The sequence below is a fragment of the Rhinatrema bivittatum genome, unplaced genomic scaffold, assembly GCF_901001135.1.
Source record: "Rhinatrema bivittatum unplaced genomic scaffold, aRhiBiv1.1, whole genome shotgun sequence".
NCBI lineage: Eukaryota > Metazoa > Chordata > Amphibia > Gymnophiona > Rhinatrematidae > Rhinatrema > Rhinatrema bivittatum.
This window is the reverse complement of record NW_021820702.1, coordinates 154,899-175,495: the sequence shown is the minus strand read 5'-3', so window position 1 is coordinate 175,495 and position 20,597 is coordinate 154,899. Positions and strand designations below refer to the sequence as shown.

Below are 20,597 nucleotides of genomic sequence, written 5' to 3'. Positions count from 1 at the left end.
ACTGCTTTGTGCTACGGGTAGAAGCAATGAATAAACATGAATGAACTGAAAGGATGCTGGGTAAACAGGCACCTGCAAAGCCATCAGGAAAAGGTACAAGCAGGGCTGGGGTTCCCCATTGCATGCAGGGAACTCATAGTTCTGCTTTCCCTAAGAGGAGTCCCAGAATGCACTGGGGAGAACCATCAGAATGTTATTCCTTCACGTGTGCTTGTGATGTCACAGGCACTGCTTCCCATTCACAGTCAGTCCCTGATCTCTGCTTGGGGAAGAGAAAGTGTCTGATGAAAGTGTGTCTGTGCCTCCTTGCCTGGATCACCAGGGGTTGCTGGGCAGGTAAGAAGCAGTCATTTTAACACTCATTGTCTATGCAACAATCCCCAGCATTGTCCCAGGAACTGACCAGCTAGGATTAGGGTGATCATGGAGCTCCATGTTAGCAAAGAAAGGCCAATTCAGTCCTGGTTGTATCATACATCAATGACCATCAAAAGTCAGGTAAAAGTAGGACTGGATTGGCCTGTGCATGTTCACTGTAGCTATGATGTATACGGTCGCATGAGCACCAAGTGCGTCTGCTGTTATATTACCAGGGTCTCACCAAGACTGGATCAGCCTGTGCAGGGTCACCTTAGCTATGATGGAACACTGTTAGAGAGTGCCATGATATTTCTGGGGTCTCACCAGGACTGGATCAGCCTGTGAAGGGTCACCTTAGCTATAATGGAACACAGTCAGAGAGTGCCAGGTGCATCTGCCGTGATATTTCTGGGGTCTCACCAGGACTGGATCAGCCTGTGAAGGGTCACCTTAGCTATAATGGAACACAGTCAGAGAGTGCCAGGTGCATCTGCCGTGATATTTCTGGGGTCTCACCAGGACTGGATCAGCCTGTGCAGGGTCACCTTAGCTGTAATGGAACACAGTCAGAGAGTGCCAGGTGCATCTGCTGTGATATTAATGGGGTCTCACCAGCACATGCTGACACAGAAAGGCAGATGTTAGCATGGGTTTATTTCCTTCCCGTATCATGTATTAGTGGTTGTCTTGCACCATCAGCGCTTTGCATCAGAATGGCAGAGTAACTTTAGGCGTTGCACCCCCATTACCAGGCAAGACTCAGGGGTAACATGGAAAGGGTGGCAAACACAGGGAAACGACTCCTAAGGGAGGTGATGGAGATCAAAATAGCACAAGGATCCTTAGATGTGAAGAAAAGAAGGGAAAAGCTGACGTGATGCAGGATCTGCTCTACAGAATACAGCAGTTAATCTGGCAGAGATGAGAGGGGCCTTACTGCCCTTATTTTAATGTTGCTATGAGACAATTCACAGGAGAAGTGGCATGCGTGCTCCACCAGCAAGTTCTAGCTCTTAATTATACAGTTCCTGGGCGACTGAGGCTCCCTAGCAGCCGATTGTCTCACATGCCACCTTCTTAGCCCAGAGCAAGACATGAGGTAGTGTGGCACAATTCAGGTTCAACCTTCTTTCATCAGGCTGGGCTGAGAGAGAGAGAGATTATTCCCACACAGCATATATGTTAGCAGAATACCTCACCTCAGTAACACACACAGAACACAGAAAGACTCTCCCCTGGTGTTTAAGTTTTCCATGTTGAAACATGTGCATCGAGCGAACGGTGAATTTTTGCATCAGGGGGTAATAGCTAATAGCCTCATCTACATGCATTTACAAGTGATGAATGATATTAACTATGCGCTGGTTTGCACAAGTGTTTTGGACGTGTTAATCCCCTTATTGCATCAAGTGTTTGCCTAGTACATCCAAAAAGCGCGTCCAAGTGCTCGTTAACCTGTGCACCAGGCTCAGCACATTATATTGTATCTGCCTGACTGTGTGAAGTGCAGGAGGATTTTGGGACCAGATTCTACATGGAGTGCAGGAGGACAGTGTGACCAGACTTTATGTGCCATGCACGAGGAGAGTGTGACCAGACTCTGTGTGCAGTACAGAAGGAGAGTGTGACCAGACTGTGTGCAGTGTAGGAGGAGTATGACCAGATTTTGTCTGCAGTGTAGTAGAAGAGTGTGAACAGACCTTGTGTGTAGTGTAGGAGGAGAGAGGGACCAGACTGTGTGCCTAGTGCAGGGGGAGAGTGTGACCAGACTCTCCGTGCAGTGCAGGAGGAGACTTTCAGCAGAATCTGCATGCACATCAAGAGGAGAGTAAGATCAAACTCTTAGGCCGATGCAATAATATGCACGCAAAAACATGCGACCAAATGCACACGCAATCACCTCTCCTGGGTGTTTGATGCAATAGGCATTTAAGCCGCCATGCTAAAAATGATGCGCTAGGGATAAAATGTGCATCCCTAGTGCATCCATGGCATCAAGTGCCCAGGAGATGTAGCTGTGCGCCGATTGGGAAAACGGATGCTCAATCAATAAGTGTCGGTTTTCCTTACCCACTCACAGCCGCAGGTTAGGAAAACAGATGCTCAATTAATGGGTGTCCATTTTCCTATCCTGACCACTGGCAAGATTATTTTTTTCATGCTGCTTCCTGTAGTTCCTTAAGTAGGAGGACCCACAGAAAAGCAGTATTTTGGACTTTTTTTTTTGCTTTATGGGACATTTTTCAGATTGCTTGGAGTACATGAAGTGATAAGGCCAGCTCTGGGGCTAGTGTTAAGTTTTCTGTGTTAAAACATGTGCATCAAGTGAACGGTGATTTTTTGCATCAGGTGTAATAGCTAATAGCCTCATCTACATGCATTTACATGTGATGAGCGCTATTAACTATGGGATGATTTAGACAAGTGTTTTGGACGTGCTAATCCCCTCATTCCATCCGGTGTTTTTGCCTATCACATCCAAAAAGCACATTCAAGTGTTCGTTAACCTGTGTGCGAGGCTCAGTATTGTATTAGCCTGCATTGAAGTGCAGGAAGAAGTTGCGACCACTGACTGCAAACAGTGTAGTAGTAGAGTGTGACCAGACTATGTGCAGTGTAGAAGGAGTATGACCAGATTCTGTGTGCAGTGTAGTAGGAAAGTCTGACCAGATGCTGCATGCAGCACAGAAATAGAGCTTGAGCAGAAAATACATGCAGTGCAAGAGGAGAATGTGACCAGACCTTACGTGCAGTGCAGAAGGAGAGTGTGACCAGATTCTGCATACAATATAGGAGGAGTGTGCCCAGACACTGTGTGCAGTATAGGAGGAGAGTGTAACCAGACTGTGTGCAGTGTAGGAGGAGAATGTGTGAGCAGACTCTGCATACTGAGCAGGAGGAGAGTTTGACCAGATTCTGTGTGCACTGCAGTATAGAAGGAGAGTGTGACCAGACAGTGTGCAGTGTAGTGGAATACAACCAGATTCTATGTGCAGTGTAGTAGGATAATGTGAACAGACTTTGTGTGCAGTAAAGGAGGAGAGTTTGACCAGACTGTGTGCAGTGTAGGTAGAGAATGTGTGAGCAGACTCTGCATACTGAGCAGGAGGAGAGTTTGACCAGATTCTGTGTGCACTGCAGTATAGAAGGAGAGTGTGACCAGACTGTGTGCAGTGTAGTTGGAGAATGTGAACAGTCTCTGTGTGGAATATAGGAGAGAGACCAGACTCTGCATGCTGTGTAGGAGGAATGTGTGACCAGAGTCTGCATACTGAGCAGGAGGAGAGTTTCACCAGATTCTGTGTGCAGTGCAAGACTGTGAGACCAAACTCTGCAAAACGAGCAGGAAGAGAGTTTGACCAGACTCTGCATGCTGTGTAGGAGGAATGTGTGGCCAGACTCTGCATACTGAGCAGGAGGAGAGTTTCACCAGATTCTGTAGGCTGTGCAAAATCTGCATGCAATGCAAGAGGATTGTGAGACCAAACTCTAAGAAACGGCATGTGTGTAAGCCCTTCTTGCTGCTGCACAGTTGATGTTGCCTTTTGGGTGAGCCCAAAAGGCCTGTGCTGACAGCTGGAGAATGTGCTTTGGTATGGGCCAGGCTAAGGCTTCACCTGGACCAGTAGCTAGCCTCCCCCATGGGTTGAGCCCTTGAGTTCCAGCGGCCAGCAGTACTTGGAATGTACAGGGAGCTAAGCCATGTCCAGAGGCAGTCCAAGAGTCAGGGCTGGCGGTAGACAATGAGAAATCCATGTTCAAGGCTGAGTTCAAAACCAGAGTGAATAGCCAAGGAAAAGATAAGACAAGACCAAGAGCAAGGCACAGCAAGACTCCGATGACAAGGATAAGCCTTGTCTTGTCTGTACGTCTTATCCTTGTTATCGGAGTCTTGCTGTGCCTTGCTTTTGTCTTGTCTTATCTTTAGGGATGTGAATCGTTTTTCAACGATTAAAATTATCGTCCGATAATGTTTATATCGTCTTAAATCGTTATAGAACACGATACAATAGAAATTCTAACGATTTATCGTTAAAAATCGTTAAATCGTGTTAGTGCGCACTAACTCGAGTTAGTGCGCACTAACTCCCCGTTAGTGCGCACTAACTCGATTTAGTGCGCACTAACTGAAAATGATACAAATAAACACTTTCCAGGTCACTGAAGGTCAGTTAGGAATGAATATGTGTTCCTATTGGCTGGCTGCCCTCTTATCTATTGATGTTACCAAGGTTACCACTGAGGTGATGGTTGGGGGGATGGGAAATGGAACTGGAAACTAACGAACACCAACAGAAAATGAAACAAAGTGTTCACACTTCCCAGGTCAGTAAAGGTCACTTAGGAATGAATATGTATGTATGTATTCCTATTGGCTGGCTGTGCTCTTATCTATTGATGTTACCAATATGGTTGGGGGGATGTGAAATGGAAACAGTTGGAAGCTTGACAAAAAAAGTAATGTAATGATCAGCACTCACCTGACTAGAACTTGTTTGTTTATTATTTTTGTTAGCAGGCACCTGAAATGCTAGTGCATGTTGAATTTGCCAATCACTGTGCATTTTAGAAAGGTGGTCCTGGCTGGAACTGTACACAGTTCAGATATATGTAATTGATTGTTGGTAAGTGTATTTTTTAAGTAGCCACACTGGCACCAGTATGTTTACTTTTCCTCCTACTTAACTCACTAGCTCAGCTTTGTAAGAAGGGCTTCTCTGCTTGTGTGTTGTTTTTGTTTGGTGTGAGGAGAGCAGAAACATCAGATCTTTATTCAATCTACTACAGTCATCTCTTACAGTGCCCTATCCCTATTAATACCAGGAGTGTTGTGATCTTCCTGCACACAGTGCCCTAACCCTGATACCAGTCTGAGACAGCTCCCTCCCTGCATTACTAGTGAGAGGCTGGCTTCACAGACAGGGGGGAGCTGCCTGACCCTCACTCCTGACTTCCCCCATGTCCCAGCTAGTGAAGGGTGTGGGGGTGAGGGGGGGGGGGGGAGGATGGTGAAGTCTGAGACAGCTCCCTCCCTGCATTACTAGTGAGAGGCTGGCTTCACAGACAGGGGGGGAGCTGCCTGACCCTCACTCCTGACTTCCCCCATGTCCCAGCTAGTGAATGGTGTGTGGGTGAGGGGGGGGGGGGAGGATGGTGAAGTCTGAGACAGCTCCCTCCCTGCATTACTAGTGAGAGGCTGGCTTCACAGACAGGGGGGAGCTGCCTGACCCTCACTCCTGACTTCCCCCATGTCCCAGCTAGTGAATGGTGTGTGGGTGAGGGGGGGGGGGAGGATGGTGAAGTCTGAGACAGCTCCCTCCCTGCATTACTAGTGAGAGGCTGGCTTCACAGACAGGGGGGAGCTGCCTGACCCTCACTCCTGACTTCCCCCATGTCCCAGCTAGTGAATGGTGTGTGGGTGATGGGGGGGGGGGGAGGATGGTGAAGTCTGAGACAGCTCCCTCCCTGCATTACTAGTGAGAGGCTGGCTTCACAGACAGGGGGGAGCTGCCTGACCCTCACTCCTCCAGGGTATTGTGATCTTCCTGCACACAGTGCCCTATCCCTGATACCAGGGGTGTTGTGATCTTCCTGCATGCAGTGCCCTATCCCTATTAATACCAGGAGTGTTGTGATCTTCCTGCATGCAGTGCCCTATCCCTATTAATACCAGGAGTGTTGTGATCTTCCTGCATGCAGTGCCCTATCCCTGATACCGGGATGTGTGCAAGAAGATCACAACACCCCCGGTATCAGGAATAGGGCACTGTGTGCAGGAAGATCACAACACCCCCAGTATCAGGAATAGGGCACTGTGTGCAGGAAGATCACAACACCCCTGGTATTAGGGATAGGGCACTGTGTGCAGGAAGATCACAACACTCCTGGTATTAATAGGGATAGGGCACTGTGTGCAGGAAGATCACAATACCCCTGGTATCAGGGTTAGGGCACAAGTTCTAGTCACATTGACTGATCACATTACTTGTTTTGTCAAGCTACCAACTGTTTCCATTTCCCATCCCCCATATACTGTCAGTAGGAAACTTGGTAACATGAATAAATAAGAGGGCAGCCAATAGGAATACATATTCATTCCTAAACTGACCTTAACTGACCTGAAAAGTGTCAAATTGTATCATTTTCAGTTAGTGCGCACTAACTCGAGTTAGTGCGCACTAATCGGAAAAAACGATTTTTAACGATTTTTTAACTAAAAAATCGTGCCTAAGACGATTTTCTTGCCCTGCCACACGATTTCTATTGTTAAGACGATATGGAAAACGATTCACATCCCTACTTATCTTTTCCTGTCTTATCTGTCTTGGTTATTCTCTCTGGTTTTGAACTCAGCCTTGAACATGGATTTCTCATTGTCTACCGCCAGCCCTGACTCTTGGACTGCCTCTGGACATGGCTTAGCTCCCTGTACGTTCTAAGTACTGCTGGCTGCTGGAACTCAAGGGCTCAACCCATGGTGGAGGCTACTGGTCCAAGCTTGAACATGATAGGGCTGAGGGCAAGGCTTGGATGAGGCAAAGCTGAAGGCAGGCTGGACAAGGCAAGGCTGAAGGCAAGCGGAGTTGTTCCTGAGGGAGCATAGAAATGTCTGAAGAGCCATTTTTTAGGGTCAGATATGTGATATCATCCAAAGGGTGTTGTGGCCTTTTTCCACCATGGGCCCTTTAAATACAGCAAAGTTAGATGAATGCCTAAGGAGGAGCAGCAAGGCGGCAGTCATGGCATAGATGGAGGTCGGCAGTTCTGTGTCCTGCTAGTGTCTGGTGGCATTGGGAAAGCCACGAGTGAGTGCAGCCAGACTACCGGCAAATGTAACACAAAATCTGTGTGTAGTACAGGAGGACTGTGTGACCAGACTCTGCATGTTGTGCAGGAGGCAAATTTGACCACATTCTGTATGCAGTGTAAGAGGGGAGTGTGATCAGGCTCTGCACGCAGTGCAGGAGGAGTGTCTAACCAGACTCTACATATAGTGTAGGAGGAGCGTGACCAGGCTGTGTGCAGTAGTGCAGAAGGAGTGTGTCCTGATTCTGCATGCAGTGCAGGAGGAGAGTGTGACCAGACTCTATGCACAGTGCAGGAGAATTGTGTGATTAAACTCTTGTATGCTGTGTAGGAGGTGAGTTTGACCAGATTCTGTATGCAGTGTAGGAGAAGAGTGTGACCAAACTTTGTGTGCAGTGTAGGAGGAGCGTGACCAGACTGTGTGCAGCAGTGCAGAAGGAGTGTGTCCTGATTCTGCATGCAGTGCAGGAGGAGAATGTGACCAGACTCTATGCACAGTGCAGGAGAATTGTGTGACTAGACTCTGTATGCCGTGTAGGAGGCGAGTTTGACCAGATTCTGTATGCAGTGTAAGAGGAGAGTGTGATCAGACTCTGCGTGCAGTGTAGGAGTGTGACCACACTCTGCAAACAGTGTAGGAGAAGTGTGACCAGACTGTGTGCAGTGCAGAAGGAGTGTGACCAGACTCTTCATGCAATACAGCAGGAGTGTGACCAGACTTTACGTGTAGTGCAGGAGGTGTGTGTGACCAGACTGCTTGCTGTGCAAGGGATGAGTTTGACCAAGTTCTGTGTGCAGGGTGAATGGAGAGTGTTACCAGATTCAGTGTGCAATGTAGGAGGAGTGTGACCAGAATATGTGCAGTGCAGAAGGAGTATAAGGAGAGTCTGCATGCAGTGAAAGAGGAGAGTGTAACCAGACTCTGCATGCAGTGCAGGAAGAGAGTGTAATCAGACTCTGCATGCAGTGTAGAAGGCATGTTTGCTGGCTGCACCAGTTTTGATTGAGTCTCACTGCACTGATAGACATGGAATAATCTTTATTTTTAGAAAGAATGGAACTGTAAGTCCTTATATGCTATAGAGGAAAACCAGGACTGGCTCAGCCCATTCCCCATTGGGTCCTGCTATCTGTGCTGCTTGACCTGAATTACGGTCTGTTTTAGTGAAGGTGGGGCATGCGTCATGGTTGGTGTTCTGGGGCTGCCCCATAGGATTGGACTGAGTAGCAGGATGAGACAAAAGCAGGGAGTCTCCAAGGGGAGCAATACATTCAGAAGCTTGGGGTAATCCACTCAAAGATCCATTGCTTTCAGGGTGCGGATTTCGTGCGGATTTTGACCAACAACCCAACAAGCTCCACTCATCCCATAACAAGGACTCACTCCCAGGGGAGTGGCCATGGATAGTCAGCATTCAGATCCAGCACCAGCACTTCTGTGGAGGCTCCATCCTGAATGCTTGGTGGATTCTGACAGCTGCTCACTGCTTCCAGGACTCCAAGTGAGTAGCTAAGCTTCCCCGTTTTCGAATCCCTCCAGTCTCCCGCAACTTCATTTCCTGGGGGTCTGCAATGCATTCTACTGGGCTTTTCCCTGATTATGCACAGACTCTGGATAGCATTCCTGGGGCTGGCACAAGGGCAGGAATAAGACTTATGCATGTCTATGCATAGGTTTCTTTGCAGAAGGATGCACTGCTAGGAGTGGGCATAACTTCCTGCATATAACTTCTTCGCATATTAAGACTTTGCAGTGGCATTTTCATAAAATGGCATTCAAAGTAAAGTCTTCCCCCTCCCTATATTCTGCTGGCTAACTTTATTTGAGGATATTCAGGAGTGCATATTTTCAGCCCCTGTGTCCTGCATTGCACTCACATTTTCACTGCCATTCTCAGCCCATGCGTTCTGGGAGCATCTCTGCTGCTACTCTTAGCTGAGTCAGCCGAGAGCAGAGGGGCGGTTTCAGGGGGGTGACTGCCATAGAGATCTGTGCTTTACTGCTTGCTCCTATCTCTACACAAGTTACCACATTTTATCTTGGTGCATACACCTCCTAACAGCCCATTCCATCCTGTGCCTGCAGTTTTAGATCCGCCAACTTGAGAGTGGAAGTGGGGGTGACAACCCTTCACAAGGCCAAGGAGGTGAAAGAGGTGAGAAAGCTGCTGACTCACGTGCATTACGACACGAGGACCTTTGACAATGACATTGCTCTACTACTGCTCTCCACCCCCGTGACCCTGGATGAACTGAGGAAGCCCATCTGCATCCCTCCTCAGGGGCCGTTCAACGCCAAGGACTGGAAGTCATGCTACGTGGTTGGGTGGGGCTCCACCGTGCCTGGTGAGTGCCCTACAGGAGGGCAGCAGCTTGTACAGAGCACCGCAGCACCTATTCTAACTGGCACCAGAGTGAACGTGCAGATATTACCCAGCAGCTCCATTCTGTACAAGCTGGCTGCCACCCTCTCTACATTAATATAGAATGATAATGATTGCTGGGCGAGCTCGGTTCTAAGGATTTATAGGCCTTCTCGCTCACTTTGATCAGCTGATAAAAACCTGCTTGAGGTTCTCTCTATAAAGCTTAAGAACATAAGAGATTGCCATGCTGGGTCAGACCAAGGGTCCATCAAGCCCAGCATCCTGTTTCCAACAGAGGCCAAAACCAGGCCACAAGAACCTGGCAAGTACCCAAACACTAAGAAGATCCCATGCTACTGATGCAATTAATAGCAGTGGCTGTTCCCTAAATAAAATTGATTAATAGCAGTTAATGGACTTCTCCTCCAAGAACTTATCCAAACTTTTTTTGAACCCAGCTTGCACAATCAGAGCTTTTTCTGCAGCAGGAACAATCTATTACAATTCACTCCCTGTCTCAGTGAAAATTCGGGAGTCTTTTGCATTCTGAGAAGTTCCTCTGTGGAAGAAAAGAGCTAATTGTTAAATCTGCAGAAGGTATAGAATTCATGTCTTTGCCTGTTTTATTTTCTTCCTGTTATTGCCTTGTTGTTAAAAATTATGCATGTAGCATATTTGTTATGCACTTGTGATGTAGCAGGCTACAAATTTTGAATAAAACTAAAAACTAAACTAAGGTATAGGGGAAGCCTTAAAGAACATCTAAGCTAAAGCTAACGCTGAAAGTGTGCAGCTCGATACTGAAAGGACGCTGAGCGCCTGACCTAGACACCACCGTTTTAGTCTCCTAAAGCTCATCACCAAACTCCTGGCTGAGAATTAACAGAGGCCTGCTATTCTCCCAGCCACATGTAACTGCTTGGGTTGGACACTGGGTATCAGCACTGAATGCCACCTTTGAAAACTGACCTGGACACAGTAGGTATTAGGTCAAAAGATGTCCAAAATTTGTCACTGATATGCTGTATTGGTCTCCCCTGAAGAAGGGATTCGTGGGATCTTGAAAGCTCATATCCAAAATCGTATCTATTTATTTACAATTTTTCAAATTCTGCCATTCAGAGCCAAAGACCAAGGAAAGCAGAAGAAATAAAAATTCTAGTAAAACAGCATTGCACAAAATAAAGCCAACACACAGTTAAAATAATAGGAAAACATTCCTCAGCTAAAATACCTCACCACTACTGATGTTATTGCCCATTTAACATGCACACAGCAGAGGAAAAAGACACATCTTAAGCCTTTTGAGGAATCTTAAATATTCTTTTTCTTGTCCAATTTGCAAGGGCAGCTTATTCCAAAGTTGATAAAGCCCTTGATCTTATCTGCATCCTTCGCACCACCCTGACTGATGGTATCATGAGTGCTCCCAGACAAGAATGCACATTTCTGCTTGTCACATAAATGGCTCGGGCCCACTCCTTAACCCCTTAGAAATCTTAAACTGCACCCGTGCTTCAATCATCTATATTATTGAAGCTCTTCTAGAGCAGCCCAATACCTTTCTTGCCACCACATTTTGGGCAATTTGGAGCTTACATATCAAATGCTGCAGCAAACCCACCAAGAACCCAATAAGAGAAATCTGCACAGTGTGGCAGATACTACCACAGGAAGCTTGCTGGGCAGACTGGATGGACCATTCTGCCCTATTCTGCCATCATTATTATGTTACTATGTAATAGTGTAACTGGGATGCAACACTAGCCTAACAAGCTCCTTCACTCCCAAGAAAGACTTAGCTTTTTGCATTTTTCTCAGACCTACAATCCTCATTAAAACAATGCTGGATAAATCGAGTTTCCCCTCCATCATCAAATTAAATGACACACCCAAGCTTCTCACATTTTCCACAGTTAGATTCACTTACTGGTCCTACTTCAAAACTCAAAAATGTTGCCACATTATTTATTACCCCAATACTAAACACCTACGTTTTCATAAAATTCAAAACCAGCTTCTTCTGCTTAAGCCAATGTGCTCTTACTGCTAATTTACTATTGGCCATTTGCGATGACCTTATTACTTCTTTATCCAAGGGAATCACTAACTGTATATCATCACAAATAAGTATCCAGTTAGACCCAACAATCATATAATATCTTGAAAAGGCTGTAAAAATATATTAAACAATACAGATAAAATGGAAGACCCCTGAAGGACTTGACAATTGAATTTCACTGTTGACAACAAAACCCCCATCACCAACACCTGAAAAGATTTCTCCATCAGAAACGAGGCAATCCTGAATACCTACTGTATATCCTTACACCTCTCTATATCAGAAATGAGACAATCCTGAATACCTAAGAACATAAGAATATGCCATACTGGGTCAGACCAAGGGTCCATCAAGCCCAATCCAATCCAGGCCATAAGAACCTGGCAAGTTCCCAAAAACTAAGTCTATCCCATGTTACTATTGCTAGTAATAGTATTGGCTATTTTCTAAGTCAACTTAATTAATAGCAGGAAATGGACTTCTCCTCCAAGAACTTATCCAATCCTTTTTTAAACCCAACTACACTAACTGCACTAATCACATCCCCTGGCAACAAATTCCAGAGTTTAATTGTGGTTTGAGTGAAAAAGAACTTTCTCCAATTAGTTTTAAATGTGCCACATGCTAACTTCATGGAGTGCCCTCTAGTCCTTCTATTATCTGAAAGAGTAAATAACCGATTCACATCTACCTGTTCTAGACCTCTCATGATTTTAAACACCTCTATCATATCCCCCCTCAGCTGTCTCTTCTCCAAGCGATTAGCTGTAGGAAGAGGGTGAGCCACCCAGGCTCTGGCCCCACCAACTTTTAGCTGTTCCAGCCAGAAGTAATTAGGCAAGCACAGAATGGTTCTGCCAGTTTGAACCATGCAAATGCCTGTATACCTACTGTATATCTTGGCACCTCTCTATTAGAAATGAGGCAATTCTGAATACCTATTGTATATCCTGATACCTCTCTATCAGAACTAAGACAATCCTGAATACCTACTGTATATCCTGACAAATCAGTGTCAGAACTGAGGAAATCCTGAATACCTACCTTATATTTTTACACCTCTCTAATAGAACTGAAGCAATCCTGAATACCTTCTCTATATCCTGGCACTTCTCTGCCAGAAATGAGGCATTCCTAAAAACCTGCTGTATATCCTGACTCCTCTCTATCAGAACTGAGGCAATCCTAAATACCTACTGTATATTCTGACACTCTCTATCAGAACTGAGGCAAGCCTGAATACCTACTGAATACCTGACAAATCTGTGTCAGAACTGAGATAATCCTGAATATCTACTGTATATCCTGATACTTCTATGTCACAAGTCACAAGATACTTCTATCTCAAAGGAGGTGGCTAACAAAATAAAGGCTAAAAGAACAGCATTCAAGAAATATAAAAGATCCCAAAAGGAGGAGCACAAAGAAGAATATCTGGTAGAACTGAGGGAGACGAAGAAATTAATCAAGATGGCAAAAAGTCAAACGGAAGAGAGGATTGCCAAAGAGGTAAAGAGTGGTAACAAAACATTTTTCAGATACATCAGTGAAAAGAGAAAAGTTCAAAGTGGTATAGTGAAATTGAAAGGTGGAAAGGATCAATGTGTGGAGAGAGACGAAGAAATGGCAGAAATATTAAATGAATACTTCAGTTCTGTGTTCACTAAAGAGGACCCTGGAGAAGGACCGTCACTAGTTAACAAGAAACTGGAGGGGAATGGAGTAGATGTAACTCCATTTACAGTAGAAAATGTATGGGAAGAGCTGGTGAAACTGAAAGTGGACAAAGCCATGGGGCCTGATGAAGTTCATCCCAGAATACTGAGGGAGCTCAGAGATGTGCTAGCGGGTCCGCTGTGTGACCTGTTCAATAGATCCCTAGAAACAGGAGTGGTGCCGAATGATTGGAGGAGAGCGGTGGTGGTACCGCTTCACAAGAGTGGGAACAGAGAAGAGGCTGGTAACTACAGACCGGTTAGCCTCACTTCGGTGGTGGGAAAAGTAGTGGAGTCATTGTTGAAAGAGAGAATAGTGAACTATCTACAGTCGGGAGAATTGCTGGACCAGAGGCAGCATGGATTCACCATTGGAAGATCCTGTCAGACAAATCTGATTGACTTTTTTGACTGGGTAACCAAGGAATTGGATCAAGGAAGAGCACTCGATGTCATCTACTTGGACTTCAGCAAAGCTTTTGACACTGTCCCACACAGGAGACTGGTGAATAAAATGAGAAGCTTAGGAGTGAGTGCCGAGGTGGTGGCCTGGATTGCAAACTGGTTGACGGACAGAAGACAATGTGTGATGGTAAATGGAACTCTCTCTGAAGAAAGAGGGATCGGTGTTAGGACCGGTCCTTTTCAATATGTTTGTGAGCGACATTGCGGAAGGGATAGAAGGTAAGGTATGTCTTTTTGCGGATGACACTAAGATCTGTAACAGAGTGGACACGCCGGAAGGAGTGGAGAGAATGAGACGGGATTTAAGGAAGATGGAAGAGTGGTCGAAGATATGGCAGCTGACATTCAATGCCAAGAAGTGCAGAGTCATGCATATGGGGAGTGGAAATCCGAATGAACTGTATTCGATGGGGGGAGAAAGGCTGATGTGCACGGAGCAGGAGAGAGACCTTGGGGTGATGGTGTCTAATGATCTGAAGTCGGCGAAACAATGTGACAAGGCGATAGCTAAAGCCAGAAGAATGCTGGGCTGCATAGAGAGAGGAATATCGAGTAAGAAAAGGGAAGTGATTATCCCCTTGTACAGGTCCTTGGTGAGACCTCACCTGGAGTATTGTGTTCAGTTCTGGAGACCGTATCTCCGAAGAGACAGAGACAAGATGGAGGCGGTCCAGAGAAGGGCGACCAAAAAGGTGGAAGGTCTTCATCAAATGACTTATGAGGAGAGATTGAAGAATCTAAATATGTACACCCTGGAGGAAAGGAGGAGCAGAGGTGATATGATACAGACTTTCAGATACTTGAAAGGTTTTAATGATCCAAAGACAACGACAAACCTTTTCCGTAGGAAAAAAATCAGCAGAACCAGGGGTCACGATTTGAAGCTCCAGGGAGGAAGATTCAGAACCAATGTCAGGAAGTATTTCTTCACGGAGAGGGTGGTGGATGCCTGGAATGCCCTTCCGGAGGAAGTGGTGAAGACCAGAACTGTGAAGGACTTCAAAGGGGCGTGGGATAAACACTGTGGATCCATAAAATCAAGAGGCCGTCAATAAAGAGTGGGTGGCTCGCCAGAATGACGGCTACTGCCTGGAGATAATACCCTTATTCAATAAACATACACATGGTTACTGTGACTCCAACATCGCTCTAAGCTACAACAGCAAGAGGAAATGTGGAAAAAAGGATTCGCACTCACAAAGCGGGGAGTAGCTGGCTTGTTACGGCGGTTACTACCCCAAACCAAATAAGCCTGATACTTCACTTTCAACCCATATCCAGCATAGCTCTCTGCTTCAACGGCAGGGGAGAAGAAAAACTGATACTTCACGCATATCCAGTATAGCGCTCTGCTTCAACGGCAGGGGAGAAGAAAAACTGATACTTCACGCGTATCCAGCATAGCTCTCTGCTTCAACGGCAGGGGAGAAGAAAAACTGATACTTCACGCGTATCCAGCATAGCTCTCTGCTTCAACGGCAGGGGAGAAGAAAAACTGATACTTCACGCATATCCAGCATAGCTCCCTGCTTCAAAGGCAGGGGAGAAGAAAAACTGATACTTCATGCATATCCAGCATAGCTCTCTGCTTCAACGGCAGGGGAGAAGAAAAAAGGATTCGCACTCACAAAGCAGGGAGTAGCTGGCTTGTTACGGCGGTTACTACCCCAAACCAAATAAGCCTGATACTTCACTTTCAATGCATTTCCAGCATAGCTCTCTGCTTTAACGGCAGGGGAGAAGAAAAACTGATACTTCACGCATATCCAGCATAGCTCTCTGCTTCAACGGCAGGGGAGAAGAAAAACTGATACTTCACGCATATCCAGCATAGCTCTCTGCTTCAACGGCAGGGAAGAAGAAAAACTGATACTACACGCATATCCAGCATAGCTCCCTGCTTCAACGGCAGGGGAGAAGAAAAACAACCAATAAGGGCTGAATAACATAGTCTGGGTAAAACAAATAAGCATGGGTGTAGCTTGCTTATAGCGGCGGTTACTTCCCCTACTACCCCTAACTAATCAAGCTTGATATTTCACTTGGATGCAGCTCCATCACTGCTCTCTACATTAATGGTGGGGGTGGAAGGGAAATAGAACCAAAGAGCTAAGAGAAACAGATAAGTATGAGAAAAAATGTGTGAAGCTTGCTGGGCAGACTGGATGGGCCGTTTGGTCTTCTTCTGCAGTCATTTCTATGTTTCTATGTTTCTATAAGTGATATAAGTGAGGCAATTCTAAATACCTACTGTATATCATGACAGCTCTCTATCAGAAATGTGGAAATCCTGAATACCTACTGTATATCCTGAAACCTTTGTATCAGAACTGAGGAAATCCTAAATACCTAATGCATATTCTGTCACCTCTCTAACAAAACTGTGACAATCCTGAGTACTTATTGTATTTCCTGACACCTCTCTATCAGAACTGAGGCAATCCTGAATACCCTCTTTATATCATGACATCTCTGTATCAGAACTGAAGTAATCCTTAAAACCTACTGTATATCCTGACACTTCTAAGTCAGAATTGTGGCAACCCTGAATACCAACTATATATTCTGACACCTCTGTATCAGAACTGAGGCATTCCTGAAAACCTACTGTATATCCTTACACCACACTATCAGAACTGAGGCAATCCTGAAAACTTACTGTATATCCTGACACCCCTATGTCAGAACTGAGGCAGTCCTGAAAACCTACTGTATATTCTGACACCTCTCTATCAGATCTGAGCCAATCCTGAAATCCTACTGTATATCCTGACAAGCCTGTTTCAGAAATGAGGCAATCCTGAATACCTTCTGTATATCTTGGCACATTTCTATCAGAATTGAAGCAGTCCTGAAAACCTACTGTATATTCTGACAACTCTTTATCAGAACTGAGGCAATCCTGAATACTTACTGTATATCCTGACAAGCCTGTGTCAGAACTGAGGTAATCCTGAATACCCTCTGTATATCCTGACACATCTCTAATAGAACTGAGGCAATCCAGAATAGCTACTGTATATCCTGTCACCTCTATGTTGGAACTGTGGCAATCCTGAATACCTCCCTTTCAGAACTGAGGCAATCCTGAATAACTACTGTATATCCTGATACCTCTCTATCAGAACTGAGTGATCTACCAGATTGAAAGCAGTGGATAAACCCAAAAGTACCACCACCACCACCACCTCATGTTTTTGTACTCAGTATAAGATGACATCTTTCACCGAGAGTGAAATCTTCCAATATCCCCATGATATGGATCTAATTTCCCACTTTCCTCCAAAATATTAGCCAGAAATGGAATAGACGCTATCGGTCTATAATTAGCACAGCTTCTTCCATCCATATCACTTTTCTTAGTCTCTCCGGAACACTACCCTTCATTAATGAAGCATTTATAATCTCCAATAGACATTTTAAGCCCACATCTGGCAAAGATTTAACTGAACTTGCTGGGCACAGAACTAAAAATACAGCTTGTAGTTCTTACTTGTGTGAGAAGATGATTAAACTCAGAAGTTATCCAGCTTAGTGGGCACTGAATATCAGGCCCAGAGTGTCAAACTTCACTAGACCTCTTGTATTCCCCGCCGTCCTGATCTACTTTCTTGGCTCCCTTCTCAAGAGTCTCTTTCAACTTGACAAGTTTCTTTGCATAATAAACTGCAAACTCTTCACTCTCTGGCATCAAACTAACATCGAAAGTATTCACCACGCCCTTCCCCTGACCAAATAATATCCTTGAATTTACACCCCCCAGCAGAAATCACTTTAGAGAAATTCTCTCTCTTATTTTTTATTTTATTTGAAAGGAATTTGTTCTGCTGATATTGGCACAGCCGTGCTAAGCGGACAATAATCACAAAATACAAATAATCACAAAATACAGAAGGCCACAACAAACAACAGCAGCACCACAAACAGTACATACAACCGAAAATCATGCGCCCCCCACCCCCCCATTGTCAAATCGAGTAACGCCGTGAGCTTCTCACAACAGAGGAGCCTTCATCTGCTTTCGGGAAACAGAGATCTGACCAATTGCTGGTAAACAGTCTGGTAATGCACTCCAGAGGGAGGCCCGATCACATAAAAAAGCTTGATGACAAGAGGCAAGCGGACAGTTTTTACAGACAGAACGATCAGTACAGATTCTCTAAAGATCATAAATAACAGTTAGGAATACAAGAATTCAGCAGCCCTGCAAGGTAGGGTGGACCAGTCTGTTTCAAAGGTATAAATAGCGGAACCAGGATTTTACAAGTCCTATGTTGGCTCACCAGAAGCTAGTGTAATCACCTTAACAACGGGGGTTACGTGCTCCCATCGGTGTCCCCCCCAATACAAGTCGAGCTGCTGAATTGTGCAAAACTTGTAAGGCCCTAAGACAGCAGAAAGGAAGGCCAGCATACGGTGAGTTGCAATAATCAATGGTGATAAGAACAAAAGTGTCACGGGTTGCCTTCTTGGCCTTACCCAACTCACAGACTGACCTGTGGAAGATACCCTGGGAAAAGAGCTTTATTTTAGACCTCCAGGATCATGGCACACACGTTTCATCAGTGTGTCGAAGATACCAGTATCAGCCCAGTAAAGGTGCTTTGGGTGTTCTTCGCTCTAGGCTAGCCCTATTCCTCAGGACCACCAGAAAGCTGCTTTCCCCAACAGTTCCCTGTTGCAGTAGCCATCGCCTAACGAAAAGGCTGCAGATAAGGCAGCTTCCAGAGGACTTCTTCCTGGCTCTCTGTCTCCTTCCCTCTGTCCTTGAGTGGATAGGTAGAGTTTAAGAGACATGCTGGTTACCCTGCAGACTAACGTGGCTGTGCCTTGGGCTTCTCCATGGCACTCACAGAGAACCTAAAAAGCACAAATCAAACTTCATCTACACTGAATCTGAACCCAGCAGAAGATCTCGCGAACGCCCTCCTATATGTGTAGGTCCAGTTGGTAGCAGCATTAATCCTCTAGACCGTGCTGCAGATCTTCAATATGCATTTAGCAAGCTGAAACCTCCAGCTGCCAGTCGGTGTTCTGAATCCAGTGCCAACGTAATGATGCACGCCACCAATGTGTTATAAATGTAACCCCACCCTGGGGAATCTTACTACACTCCGCTTTCTTCGGAGCTGGAACCACTCCTGGCTGGCTCTACCATTCTTCTCTTTGCCTAGGCTCGGGATCCTTTGCTGGGGTGGGAGAAGGATTTACTTTCAAGGCCCAGAGCAGGAGGGGTGAGCCTTTGTACTTTTCATTCTTGTTCCTGGGAGAGGGGCACCTTTCCTCACCGTGGATGATGTATGTGCCAAGAACCACACTGGCACCGTTTTTTTTTGTGTCCAAAATTAAAAGTCTTTACTGTTGCAAGAAGTCAGATGAGAATGGCTCAATTAAACTCAACCCGCAGCATCATGAGATTTCTTTGTCTCACTCTCTTGTAGTGCCTTTCCTCAGCTTGTGCAGGAATCTCTAAACCAGGGCAAGGGAGGACTTAACTAAGTGGAGCTCGCAGGTGGGCAGGGTATCTTTACTTGTTGGAAATGTATCGTCTCTGCACAGAAAGTCGCACCTCTCTCTCTCTCCCCTGCATGAAGACTCCGCCCGGGCGTCCTCAGTGTTCCCTGTTTCCTTCCTCACACTTAGCTGGGCTTCAGTATCCTCTTGGTTCAGACGAATCCCTGATGGAAGGGGTCCAGCTCCAGTTACTCCTTCAGACAGGCAGGAAGAGGAGCCGCCAAACCTTCCTCCCACATCTTCTTATAAAAAAAATCTTTCCCCCAGAATTGAGATCCTGGGATCAGGTCACCGCCTCCTCTGTCCTCACTGATGGTGTAGAGGGCGGGTCTACTCTGAGCTGGGGATCCCAGTGCCCTGAGCCCAAGAGGCGCACAAGGTTTCACCAGGCTTCCTACAGAATCTCTTAACATCCCCAAAAAGCAACCAGACATCAGTCCTTACCCACCAGGAACAGATAGGCAGGGTAGATCCCTGACCCAGCCCATAGACTTTCAGCAGGGTCTGCTGGAGTCTGTAAAGCAGGCCCAAAAATGCAAAAGCAGGAAAACGTCTTCAGAACCCAAGCTACACTGCCTGCAAAGCTCTTCACAGAGACCTGCTAAGTGACTCTCCAAGGAGATGACCATTCTGGCTCCCAGCTCTCCCCTTATTCATTACCTTGCACCTAGGAAGTACCCAGAGCTTACTGGTAACCTGACCATAAGGTCCTTGTCATATGTGCATCCGGGAGAGATAACATTAACAAATAAATATTCTTTTACCAACTTTTAATAAAGCAATTCACATTCTGAAGGAGAAGGCAAATCTTGCCTTCTTACCATCCAGACCTTATTAGACAGTCCTGCCACTACCCCAGCTTCCCCTCCTACGCACACAGGACACACCTGAGACAGAGGTCCCACTAATCCTCAATTAAATCTGGAATTTTCATTTTTCATCTTTATGGATTGTGCATTTAATAATAACCCATGTGATCCCTGGGCAGAAAAACCATTGATACTGGACTCAAAGCCTCACATCTAAGTTTCTGGACCCCCAATTGCATCTTATTACCCAAATCACTACTTTGAGCGCCCAGGATCCCCTGTGAGGGAAAGCTCAACATCATGGCCCTTTTACATTGCTCACTCCCAAACCTCTCGTTCACTCTTTTGTAAACAACACTGATGATCTCCCAACATAGAATATAAAAACATAACTTTTGCTATGCCTGTTCACACCAAAGGTCTATCAAGCCCAGTATCCTGTTTTCAAAAGTGGCCAATGCAAGTCACAAGTACCTGGCAGGATCCCAAGGGATAGAGA

At 45.7% G+C, this 20,597-nt stretch overlaps 1 protein-coding gene across 1 annotated transcript in view; it reads left to right on the top strand.

The window, feature by feature from the left end:
* Positions 1 to 258: 258 nt before the first annotated feature.
* LOC115081974 (DNA-directed RNA polymerase II subunit RPB1-like) overlaps positions 259 to 20,597 on the top strand; it is an 83,376-nt gene continuing 63,037 nt past the window's right edge. Inside the window, exons 1-3 of the mRNA XM_029586213.1 lie at positions 259 to 336; positions 8,483 to 8,669; positions 9,254 to 9,513. Coding sequence (XP_029442073.1) covers positions 285 to 336; positions 8,483 to 8,669; positions 9,254 to 9,513 — 499 coding nt within the window. The 5' untranslated portion in view covers positions 259 to 284. The remainder of the gene's footprint in view (positions 337 to 8,482; positions 8,670 to 9,253; positions 9,514 to 20,597) is intronic.